The sequence below is a fragment of the Pararge aegeria genome, chromosome 9, assembly GCF_905163445.1.
Source record: "Pararge aegeria chromosome 9, ilParAegt1.1, whole genome shotgun sequence".
Taxonomy (NCBI): Eukaryota; Metazoa; Arthropoda; class Insecta; order Lepidoptera; family Nymphalidae; genus Pararge; species Pararge aegeria.
This window is the reverse complement of record NC_053188.1, coordinates 10,531,234-10,551,710: the sequence shown is the minus strand read 5'-3', so window position 1 is coordinate 10,551,710 and position 20,477 is coordinate 10,531,234. Positions and strand designations below refer to the sequence as shown.

The following is a 20,477-nucleotide window of genomic DNA, read 5'->3' as shown; positions in this document are numbered from 1 at the left end:
TGAGTATAAGCAATGAAACTGGAATAAATATATATATGCGGTCTTTACGTGGGGATATTGGGAGAACACCTGAACTACATTACTGTATCCGAGCTATAAAAATATCTACATTCAATCACACCGGTAGGATAAAAGAATTTGATAGGGATTCTTTGCTTCAGTTTTGTAGATAATATTATATAACAGATATAGGTGCCGTGCCGCGCCGACGAAATTCGAACCTCATTTACATGAAAACTCTTTGCACGTGACACGTGGACGCAATACCGAGATGAGGTCTTACCTACTTCATATAATCCCCTACGCTATTTTCATTTTCCGACGCAAAAAGGAACAAATTCGTGGTATGCATGAAGGTCCATAGGATTTCTTTAAACTAAATTAGCAATTTTGAATAGCTATAATTGTTGCGATTTCTAAGTAGGTAGGTATCGACACTGTAATTTGGATATTAAAAATAAAAATAAATAATTTGAAAGAGATCTCTAAAACAATATATAATAATTGTGTAACACATAAAAGTTCAATTATCACCAAAAATTTCAAATGAAAATGTCATCATCAGTAACAATGACAATGTAGATGAAATTAATCTTATGAAAAGAATTTTATTCCCTTAATTTCGTATCATGCTACGATTTTTAAAAGCTATCGTAGGGCTTGCACATTGCGCAATACCGTTTAGCTATTGACTTAGTAAATACAAAAAGGTCTCATTATTTTACCCAAAGCACGTTCTCTTGTATCGCTGAAAGGATCTTTTGTTGCTGTAAAACAGCAAGTCGATCGGTCTTAAAGCTTTGGAAGTTCGCAAATTAATGAGTTCGGAGTTTGACTTTTTGCTTTCTTTTGACTTCTTTGACTTTCGTGCAACATTATTGGAATAGTGTGTCTGTATCTAAAGTTAAATTGGATTCGTATTATTTAATAGTTCAAGTCCATTTGTCATTTTAAAACACATAGAATTTTTTAAATTGTATTATGATAATAACTAAAAAATATTTTTTTAGTTATTATCATAATAGGTATTACGTTAAAATAATAATACATTACATTATGCCGAAAGAATATCGTGTGAACGAAGCAGTTCCTTCCCGACCCTTCTTTTAATTTATATGATTATGGTGAATAATAATTCCATTTCAGTAACGATTACGTACTTTCCCACCGAGTGAGATTTCTCCCCTAGCATAAGTACAGGTAAAACATGGATAGGTAAGACGCTTAGAGGGTCGAAATCAATGGGACAAAGAAACGGGTGCTTTTGTGTGCGTTTACGCAAGAAGAACACGTGCGCAATCGCTCCCACGGCCGTATGGGGAGGGGTTTTCGGGACTCGTATATAACGGCTCCACTTCATTGCTGAGATATCATTATCAAATATCTCGAGCAACAGTGTAGAGCACCGGGGACCCCAAGGGTCCCCTGGGTATCCCAATGCACAATCTATACTTTCACCGTACAAACGCACTCCTTTAAAGTTTTTATCGCTAGGTTGTCAATTAAGACTCGGAAGCAGAAGTGAAGTTAATTAATGTTTACGTAACTAAAAGCAGTTTCGTTTCGTGAAAAACATCTTGGAGAAGTTCGCCGCACGATTGTAGCAGCAGCACCATTTTCGAATATTTATGGGTAAGTTAACTTTTATTACTTCCAAGTTCTACTTTACCGACTTCAGAACATTGTAGCCGGGGGCCTATTATTTATTATCTTCTTTAATTGTTACAGATGTCTTTCCTGTGGAAATATCCCGTGAAAAGCAAATAGAAGAGGGAAGATTTTTAGAAACCTACAAATCACACTGTTACTATGCCGTGTCAGTGGGACAAGAAGCAAAATGGTTGATACTAGGGGAATCCTTCTTTTTGTAAGTGCGCAAAGATAGGTTAAGGATATTAGGTAAGGTTTTTTTCGGTTAGGTTGGTAACTTAGATGTAGGGATTTTCTGTCTTGTAGTAACTTAATTATGAAAACTTTTCAATGAATACTCTTTTCGTTTAGAAGTGCCTTAATGTACGGTCTTGTTTAATAAGTTTCAAGTTTTTGGTTTCCTTTGTTTACATTGTTGACATCGTAATTGTTACTTTTAAAATTCGGTGTAAATGTTTAATTAAGTTGTTAATAAAAAACAATTCATTTCTTATTTACGTTTTGTTGTTAACAACCAGATATCGTATTTTTTGTGAGGTTACATGTGAAAAGTTATGGTTAGTTAAATTTTATTAATTAAATTTGCCAAATACAGTTAAAATTGTTGAAGCCTCTTCACTATTTTGAAACATTATTAACTATCAGGTACACGACATTCATTAGCGTTTTCTGTTATATAACTGGTTAGTTTTGTAAATGTTATCGTTAATACTTGTTGTCAGTTACATTGTTAAGTTTAAACCATACTTTTAAAAAAATCCAGCTGGTCTGGAAATTTAAACCCTATTTTGTTTATTAATATTTAATTTCAGTTCTGTTGCTTAGTTTATAGAAAACATCTTAATTTCAAATGCTTGTTACTGTTAAATAGTTTCGTTTTGTTTCCTGTTGGCGCCGTTATGTCGTTTGTTAAAGTTGTTCTTTGAAACAGTTAAGTTTTGTTATGTATCTTTTGTCACGTACTGAAAATAGCACACAAATTTTCATTGTTTGTACAATAACAAAGTTGTGTTGGTGAAAAACATCAATCAAAGTACTTATTAGTTTTTAGCTGTAATTGCATAATAGACGTTCAATTTAGTAATTAAGAAGTGCCTTACTAACCGAAAGTGCCTAATTATTGTTGTTACCGCTTGTAAGATATTGTAGCGCCTTCTGTTAGAGTTTTGATATTAAAACTTTATCAGGATGCTTTGTAAAGTTTTAAAATTACCGTGTCTAGCAAGTTTTATATAGTACGTACTTATACTTAGTATAAGTTTTTAAACTACAAAGTTGCAAAATTCTAAGAATTTTCTTAGATACTTCCGACAAGGTAATTAAAACTGTTAAGCTTTGCCTGGTGAATATTTTTTCCCCACATTTCAAATTACAGTGTAATACAAGTTCATATAAATAGTAAGTACTACTGAATATTATTATTATAATTTTGGCACACTCACAGATAAACGTCAACGTCATCGTCACTGGTTTAAATTTAACGCAGCTTTAACATTTATTAAATAAAAAGTATTAATTTAACGATTGGGGGATAAATACTCATTATGCTGCCATTGTTGCTTGTTTCATAACTCGTTGGTTATTAAATTCTGTTCATGTTAAGTAATTTTAAGCGTTGAGTTGTTGTTAAGTTATAAACGTTTATGTTGTTGTTTGAAATGGCTGTGTTTGTTAGTTTTATGTTAAGTTTTCGTTTTAACTGTTCAATTTGTTCGTTTTGTTTTTTTTTCTGCACCGACATTAAGGCCTGCCAATTTTCAAATTGCCCATTGGATAAGTATTGCATTTATGTGTGTATTATCGAGTAAGTTTATTTTAAGTTGTGTAAGGTTAAAACTGAAGCTTTGTATAAAATTAACAAATAGGTTACTTATTATTCTTTAAGGGATGTAAGAAAGACATTGTGAGGGTTGAGTGTGAAATAAACTAATAACAATGAATTGCGGTTTTTATTTAATGATGAAAATTTTTCTTATCATTTCTTAATAGGTACCTACTTTCTACAAAGGGAAACCGTTATTACGTAATAGTTGATAGTGGCTGGCACTAATAAAAATAAGAAGATATTAAGGATACAAGACCAAAAGGGTCTGAAGTGTCTTGCTTCTATGTTTGTTATAGTTTATCAAAGTTTTACTGGGGTATGTCTGGAGGCTCAGTTATAACAAAATGCAGCATATGCGTGCATCTCCTCTTTTAACACCCCTAAAAGTGATATCTAAAAAAAACGTTTTTGTTTGTATTTTGTACCTATTCATAATTACTAACCTAACTGCGAATTATGGCGTCTCTTACTTCAAAAACATAGTACAGCCTTTAAAGGTGATATCCAACCCCACTTTTAGTCCTTTAAGGGGTAGTTTCTCAAAACCGTTTTTTAGCTGACATCTACGCCTTAACAGGAACTTACCTTTCAAATCCAATCAAGTTTGTAGGCTTTATACTTCCTGAGATTTCGTGATTAGTTGATTGGTTTATTTCAAATTTTTGAAACAAACATGCAAGCAAACATGGAAAGAAGAAAATTTTGTGTTTGAAATAAAATTTTTAGATGATATATATAAATAAATTATATATAAATAAATTTCAGGATTATATACAGAACTTGTCACCCGTTTGGATCTCAAATCTTTTGTCAGTGAAACCGACCATCACTCATATTCTTCATATGGAATTTGGCTTTAAATTTTTACCTGAATTATGTTTTTAATGGATGATGATTTCATTACTTTTTGTAGAGTGTCCGAAAGGAAGGAACTTTTTTGAGAAATGAGTGTTATTTTATATTTCCATTGAACAATTGAATGATATTAGTATTTTCAGTTTAACTAAAAGCTATAACAAATATTCTACAAAAGTTACAGCGTTTGAAATAAAGCCATTTTTGAATGTATTGAAAAGCCTCTCAATACAGCTACGTTGATAGCCTCTTATATATTATCAAGATAGTTAATTATCAAGATTGATTTAAAATAAAAAATAGAATTGTGCTCCTTTCAAAGAGAAAATTGAAAACCCTTTGGTACGCCTCGCCGTACTACGTTCCTTAATTTGGAAGTTACAAGGGTTACACACGGACGGACAGACGGACGGACGGACAAAATGCGATTTCTCCGAAGCTAACCCTCGCTTCGCTCGGTCCATTATTAACTATATATACCTACTTAACTGTAAATGATATGTGAATAATTTAACACGTAAGTAAGTAAGATTTTGGCTATGAAACTTTGGCAGGCGCTAGGTGTTATTAAAATTCAATTGTTCGGAAAATAGTTTTACAAAATCGTAAAATTCATTGATTTCTGATGCTTTCCTTTGCATTGCACAACTACCAAGCTAAATCCTACGCCAAATTTGAACTTTCTAGGTTATCAGGAAAAAGGTCAGGTTTGCGGAATATATCAGTCAATACTACATATGCTGATTTTTAGACGTTAATATCTCAATGATGATCTGTAATTCAGAAATTTGGGGTTCTGGTTAATCTGAGGGGTTTCAATAAATAAACAGAATTTCGCGGTTTATGTTAAATAGATTTTCAATTATTAAGAAGGCAAAAGTGCCTCTAAACGGTTCGGGTAACACACGGTAGGTGCATCTCCAGTTCCTTATTCTTGTCTGGAGCTTGGCTGACACACTAATTATGCTGGACTAAAATAACCGACTGGTGTAGATGTTATTATATGTCAAGTCAGGTGTTGTTAGTTATCCTGTTCACACAGAATACAAGGTATATCCTTAGGTATAAGTTTGATGGTAAATGTTTGATGGATACAGTTGGATACAATGTATAAATCATATACAGTCAAAAAAAAAATTATATTATAATTAATTAAAATGTGTTTCTGTATTATGTTTGTGCCAAACTGTGTTTTTTTATATGTATTTTTGTATTAAGCTACTATGATAAGCCCGACGGCTAAATTAAACAAACCATAGTTTGTATATTAATTGATAGTATATTCACTCACACACTCGAATACTACTAAAACAATGTGGCGTATAGTAAATTATATGCCACATTGTTATATTATATAAATTATTTTGTAGATATACTAAAGAATATTGATGGCTGCGAATTCGAGTCCAAGCTTGAGGTTGTCAATTATATCAACGCACAATTTATTAATGCAGCCTCCGAGTGCGGACTGCTTTCCCCCAATATTGACCTCTCGAGAATGAGTTTAGCCAACGCTCTACCGAGTGCTGATAGATCCTTGCGTTTTCCTCCTTTCACGGCCTTGGAAATATTTACCATCATAAATACAAAGGTTGCCAATAAACCAACCAAGGATATTTACGAAATCTCAACCAACCTACTTATATCTATAGCGTTCATAATATGCCTCTCGTTGCAAATATTATTTAATAGATGTTTACGGGAAGGTGTTTATCCCAAGCCACTAAAAGAGGTTAAAGTATGTCCCCAATACAAAGGAAAAGGTAGTAAAACGGACCCAAGGTGCTACCGACCGATAGCAATTATCCCTGCGGTGGCTAAAATATTAGAAAATGGATTGACCACACGGATAACGGAGTTTCTAAACGTAACGAATGCACTCTCAGACCGGCAATATGCGTATCGCGCGGGACGCTCAACCACTATGTTGGTACGCGAGGTAGTACAAAAGGTATTGGAAGCTCGAGAGAGGAAGAACGAGGTCGCAGTCCTCTTCTGCGACCTCTCAAAAGCATTTGACGTTGCGGATCATAACATCTTAAAAATGAAGTTACAGCACTATGGAATAGATGGTCCCGCTTTGGACCTACTAGTTGACTTTCTTTCAGAGAGAAAACAAACAGTTGTAAGTAAAGCCGGATCGTTAAAATCAATGAGCCAAACCGCGTACAATGGCATTCCACAAGGATCGTCTCTGTCGAACCTTGCATTCACGCTGCTGCTGAATGACCTCCCTCTCGGTATAGAAAATTGTGAAATTTATATGTAGCAATTCTTATAACAGCATTAACGTTAGATGACCTTGAAAATAAATTAAACAGAACAGCTGAACTTACTTTTAAATGGTTTCTGACAAATGGTCTAGCCCTCAACATCACAAAGACCGGCTAGATTAAATTGCATAAACTGTTTATGCAATTTAATCTAGCCGGTCGGAAGCGTCGGTGCCTGGCTGTTTCCATTAAAGCCCAAAAAGTTGAGCAGGTCGATAAAGCTACTTTTTTGGGCTTCCAGATAGATCAAGGCTTAAAATGGAATTTGCATATCGACAAATTATGTGGAAAAATTTCTACAGCTTGTTTCGCTTTAAAGCGCGTGACACATACTTTGTCAGCAGAGGCAACGTATGCTTGCTACTTTGCTTCTGTTCAAAGCCTTCTTCAGTATGGAATTGATTTGTGGGGACGCGGTGCCGATTGAGAACGTGTCTTTAAATTGCAGAAGCGGGCAGTCAGGATACTTGCTCACGTATCGCAAGACACCCCAGCTCGACCCTACTTTATTGAACTAGGTATTTTAACGCTACCTTGCCTACTCATTTATAATGTAGCAGTATACGTAGAGCAGCACAGAAACGAGTTTTCCAAAAGGAGTCATTGTTACTTACGATACCCTCATAGACTTCTATCCAAATATCACAGCCTTAAAAAAGCTACAAAGACTGCAGCAGGCATGGGCCCAGAAGTTTTTAATAGGATACCATGTAGCATAAGAGATGCACCAAATAATAATTTATTTAGGAAAAAACTGACTCAGACATTACTAGTCTTGAAGTTTACTTCTGGTTTCCCAGCATGTTTCGTGCGTTCCTGCGGCCAATCAGAATTTCTATAATATTTCGTACTGTGGGCATGGCAGCGCGAAGATAGTGTTAAACGGTACGAGTACATAATAGGCCGGGGAAAAAGTCTTTTCGCATTATAGTATGTATGAACTTGTAATAAAATTTCTTTGGCTAAAGATACTATTTGTATCTGGCTGGTTTTGGTATCATTAAAAGTTTAAATTTTAAAGAAGATAATTCCAAATTCAAATTAGGAAAGTGTGTGATTTTTATTTGTTTTACGTAATGTGAAGATAAGTGAAACTAATAAAGAAAATTAAAATTTTACTATAAAAAAGGTAAAAATGCAATGCAAGCCGCAAAAATATTAGTAGTACACATTTGGTGTAAGCGTTTTAAATCCGGAAATTTTGATGTCAAAGATGCACCTCGCTCTGGTCGCCCTATTACGGATAAAATGAATTCCATTTTTGAAAAAGTGGAGTAAGATCGGCATATTAGTAGTTACAACGTAGCTGAAGAACTGGGAATTGACAAAATAGTTTTGGCACATTTAAAAAAAAATGGGTACCTCACGAGCTCACTGAAAGGAACCTAATGAACCGTGTACTCATTTTCGATTGTTTATTACGACGTAATGAAACCGAACTATTTTTGAAGAAGATGATAACTGGTGATGAGAAGTGGATCATGTACGACAAGAACGTGCGAAAAAGGTCGTGGTCAAAGGCCGGTCAGGCTTCACAGAATGTGGCGAAACCCGGGTTAACTCGCAACAAGGTGATGCTGTGTGTGTGGTGGGATTGGAAGAGCATTATTCATTATGAGCCACCAACAGGCAGGACCATAGATTCTAAGCTCTATTGCGAAATAACTGATGACGTTAAAGCTAGAAGTTGATAGAAAGCGGCCGGAATGAATCAACAGAAGGGCTGTGATTTTTCATCATGATAACGACCTCACACGTCTTTAGCCATTCAGCAGAAATTAAGAGAGTTTGGCTGGGAGGTGTTAATTCGCCGTATAGTCCTGACCTTGCACCTTCAGAATTCCACCTGTTTCGGTTTCTTCAGAATTCTTTAGGCAGTGTCAGTTTAACATCACGAGAGGACTGCCAAAACTACTAGTCGCGGTTTTTTGATCAGAAGCCCCCAAATTTCTATAGCAATGGGATTATGTCCCTACCTACAAGATGGCAAAAAGTTATCGAATAAAATGGTACCTACATACTCTAGTTAAATGTAAATAAAGTATATTAAAAAATGTTTTATGAGACGGGTAGATACAATACCATGCAATTTAATTGCGTGGGATTTAGCCTTATATAAATTATAAACTAAGTATTTCGTGTTTTCAACATAATATGCCGCAGCGCGAGAAACCTTGCTCTTCTTGCATCACTGCACGCAAGCCCCCAATGCCTCCCCAATGTATTTATGTCAAAAAACACAACAAACTACAATAAGATAGCTGATTTAATGGATTAGAGCACATTTGTTATATGAGCGGCCTAATATCTCTAATGTTTTAATACACTAGCTGACCCTCGTAACTTTGTCTGCACCAAATCGGCTATTACAGGTTTTAATATCTTAAAAAACCTAGAAACGAATTGCAGCGCCATTAGGTCCTGTTTCATTTCCAAACTATATTATTCGCGGCCGGGCGGCTCGCGGCATTTAGCTTTTTGCATTTCTATACTCGTCGCACCGCAGCAGCCGCGATACGTTCAATTCGAATAATTTTGAAAGGTATTTGCAGTTATACAATCAAATTTAATAATTATAAAACTATTTATTTGGATAAGGGTTAATATTATGCAGGAATTTCGATTGTGCCCGTGTTTTGAATGACAAATTAAAAAAAAAAGCAGTTATTGATACTTATATGATGATATGAACCATAACAGTTTGCCATTTTTTAGCCTCGTGGATTTTTTTGTAGATAATCGTGCAGTAAATTACATTAAACATGCAGTTCATTATTTTTATGTACCATCAATCATTTTCGCGGCGTACGCCAGTAAAGCTCCAAGTCGGTATGACATCTTATAAAACATTGTTAAATTTCAGCCAATTTACAGAAAACTATAGTAAAATATACACTAAAACCTTCCGCATGAGCCACTTTGTGCATTAGTGAAAACCGTATGAAAATATCGCGCCCAGACAGAAAGACAGACGCGGCTGGGGACATTTTAATTTTTTTATTTATTTAGAATACTTTATTGCACAAACTTAGAAACAATACAAGAAACACACAAGAAAACAAAAAATAAGTAAAATTAAAAACAATTAAAAAAAAAAAAAGAAAAGTTAAATACAGTTGTGTGCAAAGGCGGCCTTATTGCAAAAGCAATCTCTTACAGACTTTCTCTTGGTGAAAGTAATAATAGAAGTCATGAAAGAGGGACACTGCAAACAATGAAACATACACAGGCAAGAAAAAATAAATAAATATATATATAAATACATATACACAAATAAACAAATGTGTGTACCTCATAGTAATACAATCTATTGTACAAAAAATATTACCTACTCATAAACACAATCTGCTAGGTAATACTTAAACAATCTGCTTTTGAAGATGGGTAGTGATTTGGAATTGCGAATTTCAGAGGGAAGGCTATTCCACAATTTGGATTACTATAGTATCGTGTGTGACTAGCCCGGATATATATACCTAATAATGTAATAACCATAGAACAGAAAAATAAACCAAAAATTTATAATCTATCCAGGGAGGTTGTGATTTATTTCATTTTTTAAACAGACAACACACAGCCATTATGGGACATCATTATGGCCGTGGAATTTATTGTTAAAAATCTGACTATATTGTATGTCTCTGCCAAATTTAAGCCAAATCGGTTAATTCGTTGTGGCGTTAAAGCGTAACAAACATCCATCCATCCATCCATACATAAATCCATCCTCACAAACTTTCGCATTTATATTATTAGTAGAATGATACGCATTCATTATCCTTTATTTCCGATACTATTAATCGGTTCAATTTTAACGGAGCTATGAAGTAAAATTAATAAAAAAATCATACCATTTCCCGAAGGAAACTTATTGTTTATAGGGATAAAAGGTATCCCATATGTTGACCCGAAATATAAGCTACCACTTATACCAAATTTTATTTAAATCCATTCAGTAGTTTCACGTGATGCCCGGACAGACAGACAGACAGACAGACAGAAAAACCGACAGACAAACAGACAAAAATTAAATAAAAATCTGTTTTGGACTCAGTATCGATTATAAAGCTATCCCCCGGTCAAAATTTTCATAATATACTAGCTGTACCCTGCCACGCTTCGCTGTGGCACATTGTGTGTTGAGAAAAATAGATAAAAACAATCCTTGATGCGTATTATATACCATGGTAAAATTTCAGCTCGATCGGTGCAGAACTTTTTATTTATATAGATTAAATGTACAGAAATCTTTTAGTTACAGTTTTATTATAAGTAAAGATATAGATTATAGTTTCAAATGGTTTCTCCAGTTCTATTAGCGGATATAAGAATACGCGCAGGGTAAATAGTAGGATAGAGGAACAGACGGGGGGATAGAAGTACGAACAGATGTACGGACGGACGGATAGATGGTGAAGGATTTGTAATACAACGCAGTATGGCACTGTCATTCATTCACTTTTTGATACGGAAACCAAAAAAGCTAATCCGGTCGGAAGCGGTTGGAGGATGGCCAAGTGCATCGCTACCAGTTATGTTGTAACAAATGAGGTCGTCTTTGCTAGGTCCCTTAATCCCGGTACAATCAATTTTGCCCACAAAGCGTCTTAAACATAAAGAAATTCAACGTTTCTGAATACAGATTGAAGAGGAGTTTGGAAGATAGCACTGACCTCTTATTAAACGATAGTACGCTAGAGGTCAGTGAATTTAATCATATAATTGTTCTTGACATTATTTGTATTTGACGGCCGAGTGACGCAGTGGGCAGCGACACTGCTTATAATGGGCATCGACACTGCAGCGAGTCCAAGGTCGTGGGTTCGATTCCCACAGCTGGAAAATGTTTGTGTGATGAACATGAATATTTTTCAGTGTCTGGGTGTTTATCTGTATATTATAAGTATTTATGTGTATTATATTCATAAAAAATATTCATCAGCTATCTCAGTACTCATAACACAAGCTACGCTTACTCTGGGGCTAGATGGCGATGTGTGTATTGCGCTAGTGTTGTCGTAGTAGTATTATTGTCAAGGCTTTTGAAGTATTTGTTAAGAAGCTGTTATACTGCAATTATAAAATGTTTTAAGCTTGTTACGGGTATTTGGGGCGGTGGCCATCTTGAACTGATATTCATCAAATGTAGCTGAGAACACTACCGACTAATTTTCACACGAAAAAAACAAAATAAAAATTGGTTAATCCGTTCGGAAAATACAGTGCTGTAGGCAGACAAACATAAACAAACAGACACACACAGACACGTGAAATTTATAACACTCCGAAGATTTGTACGCGATGTACCTACTCTTACGCTAAAGACCATTACATTACATATATAACTTGTACCTACCGGCTACCGCTAATAGCGTTTGAACTCGGGTCAGTTAGGACTGTAGTTAAGATTGTATTTATACTTTAGAAGTTCCATCAAGGAATATTTACTTTATTGAACTATAAGTACAAACTGGTGCCCTGCGGTTTCAAAACGTTCTTCACGCCACTCAGTATGTTGTGGCTGTAATGGCAATAGTTTCAGCAACGGAAAACTGAACTTAGCTAGAGTTCTGGCTTGAAGTCTTCTTAATTGGTTAACTTTACTCAGTTCCTCGTCCTGTATCCAAATTCATTTAAACTTCACGCATACTTCAACTAGGAACAAAATAAAACATCGAAGGCTCGAGGGCGAATATTGCATAAAACTGAACATTTCGGAAATTTACCTATGACGAAGAGTTCAAGTATAATGACAAAGGCTCAAGAACAAACGATTAAATTGTTCATTATAGTTAAGTAGTCGTCTGAAAATTTCCTCAATAATAAAAATATTATTATCTTATAGTGCGTACCTACTGGTCTAACTGGTCTATTAACTAGGTACCTGATGATAAATTCGGTCGAACATTAAATCCTGATTAAATTAGTAATGAGGAGTTCCGTGTTAGAATGCTATGGGTCCATAATGGGTCACTATAATTGTAAATCCTATTCTTAGTCTTACTACCGGCTACCGGTATTATACTTTTCATACCAGTTAAAAATTTTTTTTTTTTTTTAGAACTTTTTTCTTATTAATATTCAATGATCATATTGCTTTAATTAATAATGTTGTTACTAAAAAATATACTTCAACTCATAACGTAATTATTCAGAATTTTGAAATTAATACATACATTAGTACTATCACGTCTATGATTCCTTTTCTAAGGAGCACACAGAGCCACAAAAATATATATTTTTTATTTATGTATGAGTAAAATTTTCGTATAACTTTTTTGTATGGAATTTGGATCGGACCGGCCGGTTCGTGCATTTTGGTAACTGTTCTAACCTAATCTATGGAAGTTGGAATCCTGGTGTTCTTTTTTACTTTCGACCAAAAATCAGTAGAATCAAAAGAGTATCTCGTTTCTGGTAACAATTTGATGTTCAGTGGAGTCGCATTTTTAACTTGACCTTCTGTTTTTTATTTGCTACATTTGCTATTTTATACCATTGCAGATACACAACACTATAAACAAATTGAAGAATGACGCATTAAATAACAAGCAATAGACACCAATAAATGTTATCAAACAATGCGTAGCAAGTACCTCATCCACTGTACGATTATGATTAAGAAATGTACAAAAACGAATATTAGAATAAAACACATGTATGAATATTATAGATATATATTGAAATGTAAATAAATTAAGCCCATATTAGATTATTATATAATGTTATTTAAATATGTGGAACGTAGATATTATTTATGCATAATATTCACGATTTCCTCTATTACTCTGAGATTATTTAAAAGTTATTATTAATCTTAAAATGATTACTTAAATCGTCAGTTAAACGACTGTCTTGCAAAATAACACTAGATTGTGGTGATTTCTCCGTTTCGGGTTTGCGACTAGTGAGAAATCCAATATTATTAGCGGTAGAAGACAGAGTACGTCGGAGTACATTAACTATGCGTCTGCATTCTTCACTTCTTTTCAACTGCTTTTCGGTTCTCTCTTTTGTACTCATTAGTCTTTGCTGATTCAGTTGTACATACCTCACTTTTTTTCTTACATAGTTCATGCAGTAACCAATCTGCTGTTGAAATTGATCCAAAGACCAATAGAATTTAAGATCAGTCAGGATCATAAGTATGAATGCGCTATATAAGCCAGCCAACGCAATACCAAAATACAGTAACTTGAAATTCAGTGTAAAAAATGGACAATCCTTGCTGAATGTGAGGCAGTCCCAGAAATATGAACGTGATAGTAAATATTCAGATTTTATAGACTGCATTTTGAAAATATAAAACAGAAAATTTTCGTTTATGTCATTCAAATGGCATTAATTGAATCAAAGACAAAGACAACATTTACAATGTCACAATCGAAGAGGATGTAAATTATAAGCACTACGTTGTGATAATTTAATTATGCCTCATGTCATGTTCATTTTGACGGCCGAGTGGCGCAGTGGGCAGCGACCCTGCTTTCTGAGTCCAAGGGCGTGGGTTCGATTCCCACAACTGGAAAATGTTGGTGTGATGAACATGAATGTTTTTCAGTGTCTGGGTGTTTATCTGTATATTATAAGTACTTATGTGTATTATATTCATAAAAAAATATTCATCAGCTATCTCAGTATCCATAACACAAGCTACGCTTACTTTGGGGCTAGATGGCGATGTGTGTATTGTCGTAGTATATTTATTTATTTATTATTATTATCATTTTATCTACAATGATAATATAAATACTAATGCACTGATACACTTTTCATCCATATCAATTAAGCTATTGAACTCTATCATAACAACTAGTCTGGCTGACCTAATGATAGCTGTACTCTTGTCCCCGTTTGAAGCGCCAAATTCGACATGTTTAATATAATATTATGAGGATGTATTTATTATTTAAAATTTTAGTACCTCGAACGCCCGTAATAAAGCAGCTTCATAGCGTACAGCGCCAAATGGCTTCAATCAGATGAAGAGAAAAACAGAGTCGTAACAGCCTGTCCATTAATAACAATAGAGGTCAGTGAACTGAAATCAGAATAATGTCATAAAGACATTAACTTTATCGTAACTTGACCGTAATTATCGTAACTGACTAACCCGTATATTTGTGGGCCAAGATATTTGAAATCGAAAATCGTACTCTTTTAAAGGGATATAAAATAAATATATTACGGTATTACACACATATAGCCCCAAAGTAAGCATTAAGTAAGTTTATTCATCAGCTAACTTAGTAGTTAGTTTTATAAATATAATATACACAAATACTTATAATATACGATAAACACCCAGATACTAAAAACATTAAGGTTCATCTCACAAACATTATTTGTCTTTAGTTACAAATATTGTTTTATGTATATTATATATGTTTAAAGATTAAATCAATAAAAGTCTGATGTCTTAAAATTACTTCTTCAACCATACATCAATTGAGTCAAAACAACAAGGATACATTCTCCTATTAGGCGTATTCTTAAATTTAGAAAAAACTTTCTTTTATTTTACCCCAATATTTCTGCCTCGTTTGGAGAACTTGAAATAAAAGGATTGTCACAGGTATAATCGGTCGTCCGACTACCAGATCATTATAATCTAATAGATGAGAGTTGAACGTTTCATAAGGAAGGCAGATTTAGGACCAACACTCTTTCTCATCTTCATTACAACGAACTGTGTTACCAACAATTTATTGCTGACAATTGATTTTTCTTACTTCACGGGTCCACTCGGGAAGAGGTAAATAAAAATGCAAATATGGGTGTTAATATACAATATTTTACTGTAAACATGTCTGCTATGACACTGATAAAACAATAATACAATTTAAACATGTATACTACTCCTACAACAGTAAAGTAATTCCGAGATAGTCATAATTCGAAACGTTCCTGGAACTTTCCTTTTGTTTATGATTTCCGAGTTAAGAAGGTTCTAGGCCTCCCATAAGGTATTAAAGCGGACACACATCAAGTTTAAAAACGAAACAAGTTTAAAAACGAGACAAGTGGTCCTTATTGTGAATCCTAGTGACCTCAGCTATCAGTCACCTGCGATTGGAAGTGTGTCCTGTAAACTTGAAATTAATGTGAAGAATAAAGTCTTATAACAGTCATCAGGTGCTCTTATTCCAAATCTTCGAACCGTAGCACAATAATAATGTCTGTACTAGTGCTGTGCTTCAACGAAAGTGCCGCGCGCGTTTTTTTAAGTTTTCTTGACGTAGAACATAAAAACATTAAAAAACGTTTATTTTCCTAACGAGCCAGTTATATGAATATTAAATTATTCTTCATTAGCATGTTTTTATAGTTAGACAATGCCAAACTTTAAAAGAGTTTGTCGTATAAAAACTCTAAAAATTGATTTAAAGGCTCAGATTTTATCTGGGTAGGCTTCGGCCCTTTTTTATGTAAAAGTTGCCAGTTAACAGCCTATCTTAAACGACGTGCCGCGTAGCGATTAAGCGTTCCGAGGATACCAAAGTAAAACATTGAATCCAAGAATATACCTAAAGATAACTGACAGATGTTCTATCTATAGATATATTTTTGTGTGTCTCCTGTCCTCTTTGCATAATTATTTTTGTATGAGGATATGTTAACATTTATATTCAAAATCCGATAGAACCCGATTATCAACCTTCCATTGATTCAATGACAGGTGATCTGACGTGCCAATGAAAAAAAAGTTTGCCAAAAACGATCCGTCATTGAATCAATGGTTGAAAATACCAGTTACCCAATATAAAGTAATTACTTGTTTGATAAAGTATTTAAAATATCACACACGCAATCTTGAAATCATTATTTGAATTTAGTAATTTTTTCTGTTTCATCCCACAACTTTCGAGCAACATCCAAATTCAGTGCTTTGGAACTAAGTTGTGCTAAATGACAATCTTTAAAATATCTTCCACTTACTTTTTCTACCTCAGGTGACACAGCTAAATATATAGTCGTTTGAGCTCCTTCCCACGAACTCTTAAAAAATGATTTAAGTCCTCTTAAGAATGTTCTTATCAAAATATTATTAAGATTGTTTACCATCTCCGTGTTAACTACACCAGGATGTAAACAGTTCGCTGTAACTCCGGTGCCCTTGAGTCTTCGATTTAGTTCAATAGTCATAAGCATAGTACAAAGTTTTGCATTTCGATAAACTTGATGTTTTGTAAAACATCTTTCCATGTTCATGTTTCCGAAATCTATTCTTCCTAAACCGTACAAAAATGATGAAACATTAATTATGCGACTTGGTGCAGACTTTTTTAACAGTGGCAGTAAAAGGGAAGTCAACAAAAATGGTCCAAAATAATTTACTTGCATTCCTAAAAGCAAACCATCAACTGTTCTTTTATTCTCAGTTGAATAAATTCCTGCGTTGTTTACCAGTATATCGAGTCGTTTCTCGGTCGCATAAATATTATCCACAAACTTTCTTATCGATGTCAATGATTCCAGATCTAGTTGAATAATATGAACTTCTTTATTTCTCGAAGAGGTTATTATTCTCTGCTTTGCATTTGTGGCTCGCTCTAAATTTCTGCAGGCTAAAATAACCCGAGCACCTCTCTGAGCGAGGTCTTTGGCTGTTTCAAAGCCTATTCCTGAATTAGCACCGGTCACGATCACTACCTGTCCCACTAAAATATTGCTGTACTTGCAAATTCCACACGAGACTTTGCAGTAAGTCCATAAAATTATTACGAGAATAATAATTAATAAAATTACGACAAATAACACTAGAAACATTGTGGAATTGCGAGCTGCAACTAATAAGTAATGATTTAACGCGTCATACCATTAACGGAACTGATGTAATAATTAATCAATGTCTCATTATTTTTTTGTTAAGATAGATTGAGCTTGCATCTGCAACACGATAGTGGCAGAGCGCTCGACAGGACTAAGTGGACACTGCTGAGTGAGTTTTTTAAATAGGCTTTTAAAGTTATAAAGGTTACTTTTAAATGTACAGGAAAATTCAATGCAAACGCTATTTATATAAGATACCACATGTACATAAGCCATTTGATGTAATCATTTAACTTATAAGTATCCATACCTAAAAAGCAGCCTAAACTGAAATTGTAACTTCCGGGTTTTTTTGGATCGATGTTTTTATTCAGTCAGTAGTTAAGCTCGTTGTGTTACCGCGGTGAATAAGTCTCGTTACTGAAATAAAAAAAAATACTTGTACTACAGTAAGTACAGTAGGTACAATAACTTGGGAATCACATGTTTCTCTGCGTCATTTCAACAATCTCTACTTATTAGTCCAGAGGAGGAAGGAGAGTAACATAGGCTGCAAAGTCGGTTATTTGTTTTTGTAGGACGTGAATTGAATGAAACCTTGGGAGTTTTCTATCTTTATCGAATTTATTGAATATTGGCTTTCTTCATCTATATTGCTGCTGCTGAATGTTATGCTATCTAACGCAGTGAAAATAAATGTTAAACCTTTAAAGTTTTAAGCAATTCCAATATGACTTACTCCAACGGTAAAGGAAAACATCGTGAGGAAACCGGTATGCCAGAAAGCTCTGCATAATGTTCACAAAGGTGTTTGGTGTCCATAAATCCGCACTGGGCCAGCGTGGTTTACGGCCTTAACCCCTTCTCACTGTTGGAGCAGATCCGTGCCGTGGGTTGTTAATGGGTTCATATGATCATGATATAAAACTATTTTAGACAATGCTAATTTTATATAAGGATATTTTAAAATAGGCACTAGAGAAATAGAGTGTCCAGAAATAAAAAAAAAATAGTCTTGTTTCTTGACTTTTTTCGCGAGGTATCACATGAATCCAGAGCCCAAAATAAGTGTACTGAAGCATGTTAGTGTCTTTCTAAAAAAAGTTCAACGGGTAATACCATCAGTATGTGAACCATAATGCGACTGCAGAGGTGCGAGATGTCGAATTGGACGTTACGGGGAAAATCTAACTACCCGCTTTCTTGTTCTCTTTGTTGGTATGCAGTTGAAGCTCCTTATTTGCCAAGCCAAGGAATCCTTATAGATCCATAGCCACACGTGTCACCGAACATATAAAAGCGGTTAGAGACAATGAAGCACATAAGTCAGCGATTGCGCAGCATATTCTACAAGGGGGCACCCAGCAGTGGCTAGAGTTATATGACCCTCAAAAAATCAGATGCCGAAAATAAAAAAAACATTAAAATAGTGGAAATAGCACTTTACTACTTTATTCCTTGGGGCGTCAAAAAGTATTATGATATGGCAAACAGAATCTTTGAGTGCCTTGGTAATTTTTGAGAGCAATTACACATATATACACATTTGCGTATCTCATAACTATTGATTTGTTTTCTTTTTAATAATATAATTATGTATTGTAACTGCTCGGACTATAGATGAAAAAAAAGAAATATTGGTTTATCTACACATCTGCTTAGCTGCTAGCTAAAAAAAATTAACTATGATACTTTACTATGATAATTTACTATGATACTTTCTTCCGTCACCGTGTCCACTTCGAGTCAAACACGACGGTAGGTACGGTAGGCATGTGCACAAGGTCATATCAACTTAATAAAAAATTTTAATCAATCACATGACTTGTTATCACCAAATCGGTTATTGCCGTTTTTAATATGTTGAAAAACCTAGAACCTAATTGTAGCGCCACCTACGGGGTCTAGTTTTATTTCCAAACTATATGGACTTTAGGGACCCACTCAAATACATAACTTCGTATAAGAAAACCTCTAGATCACCTTTAGGTTGAAGGTACTTAGCTGGCAATGCATAGAGTTTTACTTGTTGTATCTCTGAATTTGATGGAAGAATTCCCTGAAAATTGCAATAAAAAGTAAATCCCAAAAACCACACCTACAAAAAATATGACTGTTTGCCTTTTGAGACACCATTAATCTAATTTGTCATAAATATAGAAATGCGACGCTTTAATGAATTCTAGATATAACTGCAACTCATTGTTAAAATAACATACACAATCACACTTAACGAAAAATCACTCCAATCAGCTTGAAACAAAACACGATATACACATTTTACATACAAAATAATTATATAATTACTGTTTTGCTAACTTCAGTAAACCTATACCCGATACTTTTGACATCTTTGAAACTGATTCTCATAAAGTCAGTGTCATTATTATGAACCTAAGAACGGGAAGTGCATTTGGTTGGGATAACACTCAAATAGAATATGTGAAAAATGCTAATAGGCTCATTTCTCCTATCACTGCATATCTTGCTAATCTTTATTTTAACAGGGGTATATTTCCTGCTGCGCTGAAAACGATGTATAAGGTGGGAACAGTGATGATGAGAGCGAATGAGTATGGACCCATCTAGGTCTTGCCTGTTATCTCAAAAATATTAGAAAAAATAAATAACAACTCTTTATCTGGACCAACGTAAAATTATATCTTATTCCCAATATGGTTTCAGACGTGGAAAATCTACTGAAGATGCTATCCTGCCTAGCTCTCAGTGGTTTGATAACAGAACAGTTAGATAAAAAAAACAAATGACTCACAGTATTTCTAGACCTCAAAAAGGCCTTCGATACTGTTTCTGTCCCCATTCTTCTACGCAAAATTGAATCAATAGGAGTTACTTCATCATGGTCCTTGTTTCGAAGTTACTTAAGTAAACGTAGATAGAGGGTAAAAATTAGTCAACCACGCTGGCCCAGTGCGGATTTATGGACACTTTCTTATTATTATTCTTATTAAAAATTCACATATGAATTAAAATATAAAGCTATACTTAAGACTCCGAGAACTAAGAGGAACTGGCAAAAAAGTAGAAATTTATTATTTTTTCTCTTTTTTAAATAAAAATTATGTTTTTATAATTTTACT

General features: G+C 34.3%; 1 protein-coding gene across 1 annotated transcript; it reads right to left on the bottom strand.

Annotated features, from left to right (window-relative positions):
* Positions 1-15,422: 15,422 nt before the first annotated feature.
* On the bottom strand, positions 15,423-20,197 carry LOC120626472 (retinol dehydrogenase 11-like). The gene is made up of 4 exons (XM_039893998.1): positions 20,150-20,197; positions 19,360-19,435; positions 19,069-19,115; positions 15,423-17,256 (listed from the first exon to the last, which is right to left on the bottom strand). Exons 1-4 carry the CDS (start codon positions 20,195-20,197, stop codon positions 16,426-16,428), a joined length of 1,002 nt encoding a protein of 333 aa, XP_039749932.1. The 3' UTR covers positions 15,423-16,425.
* Positions 20,198-20,477: the final 280 nt, after the last annotated feature.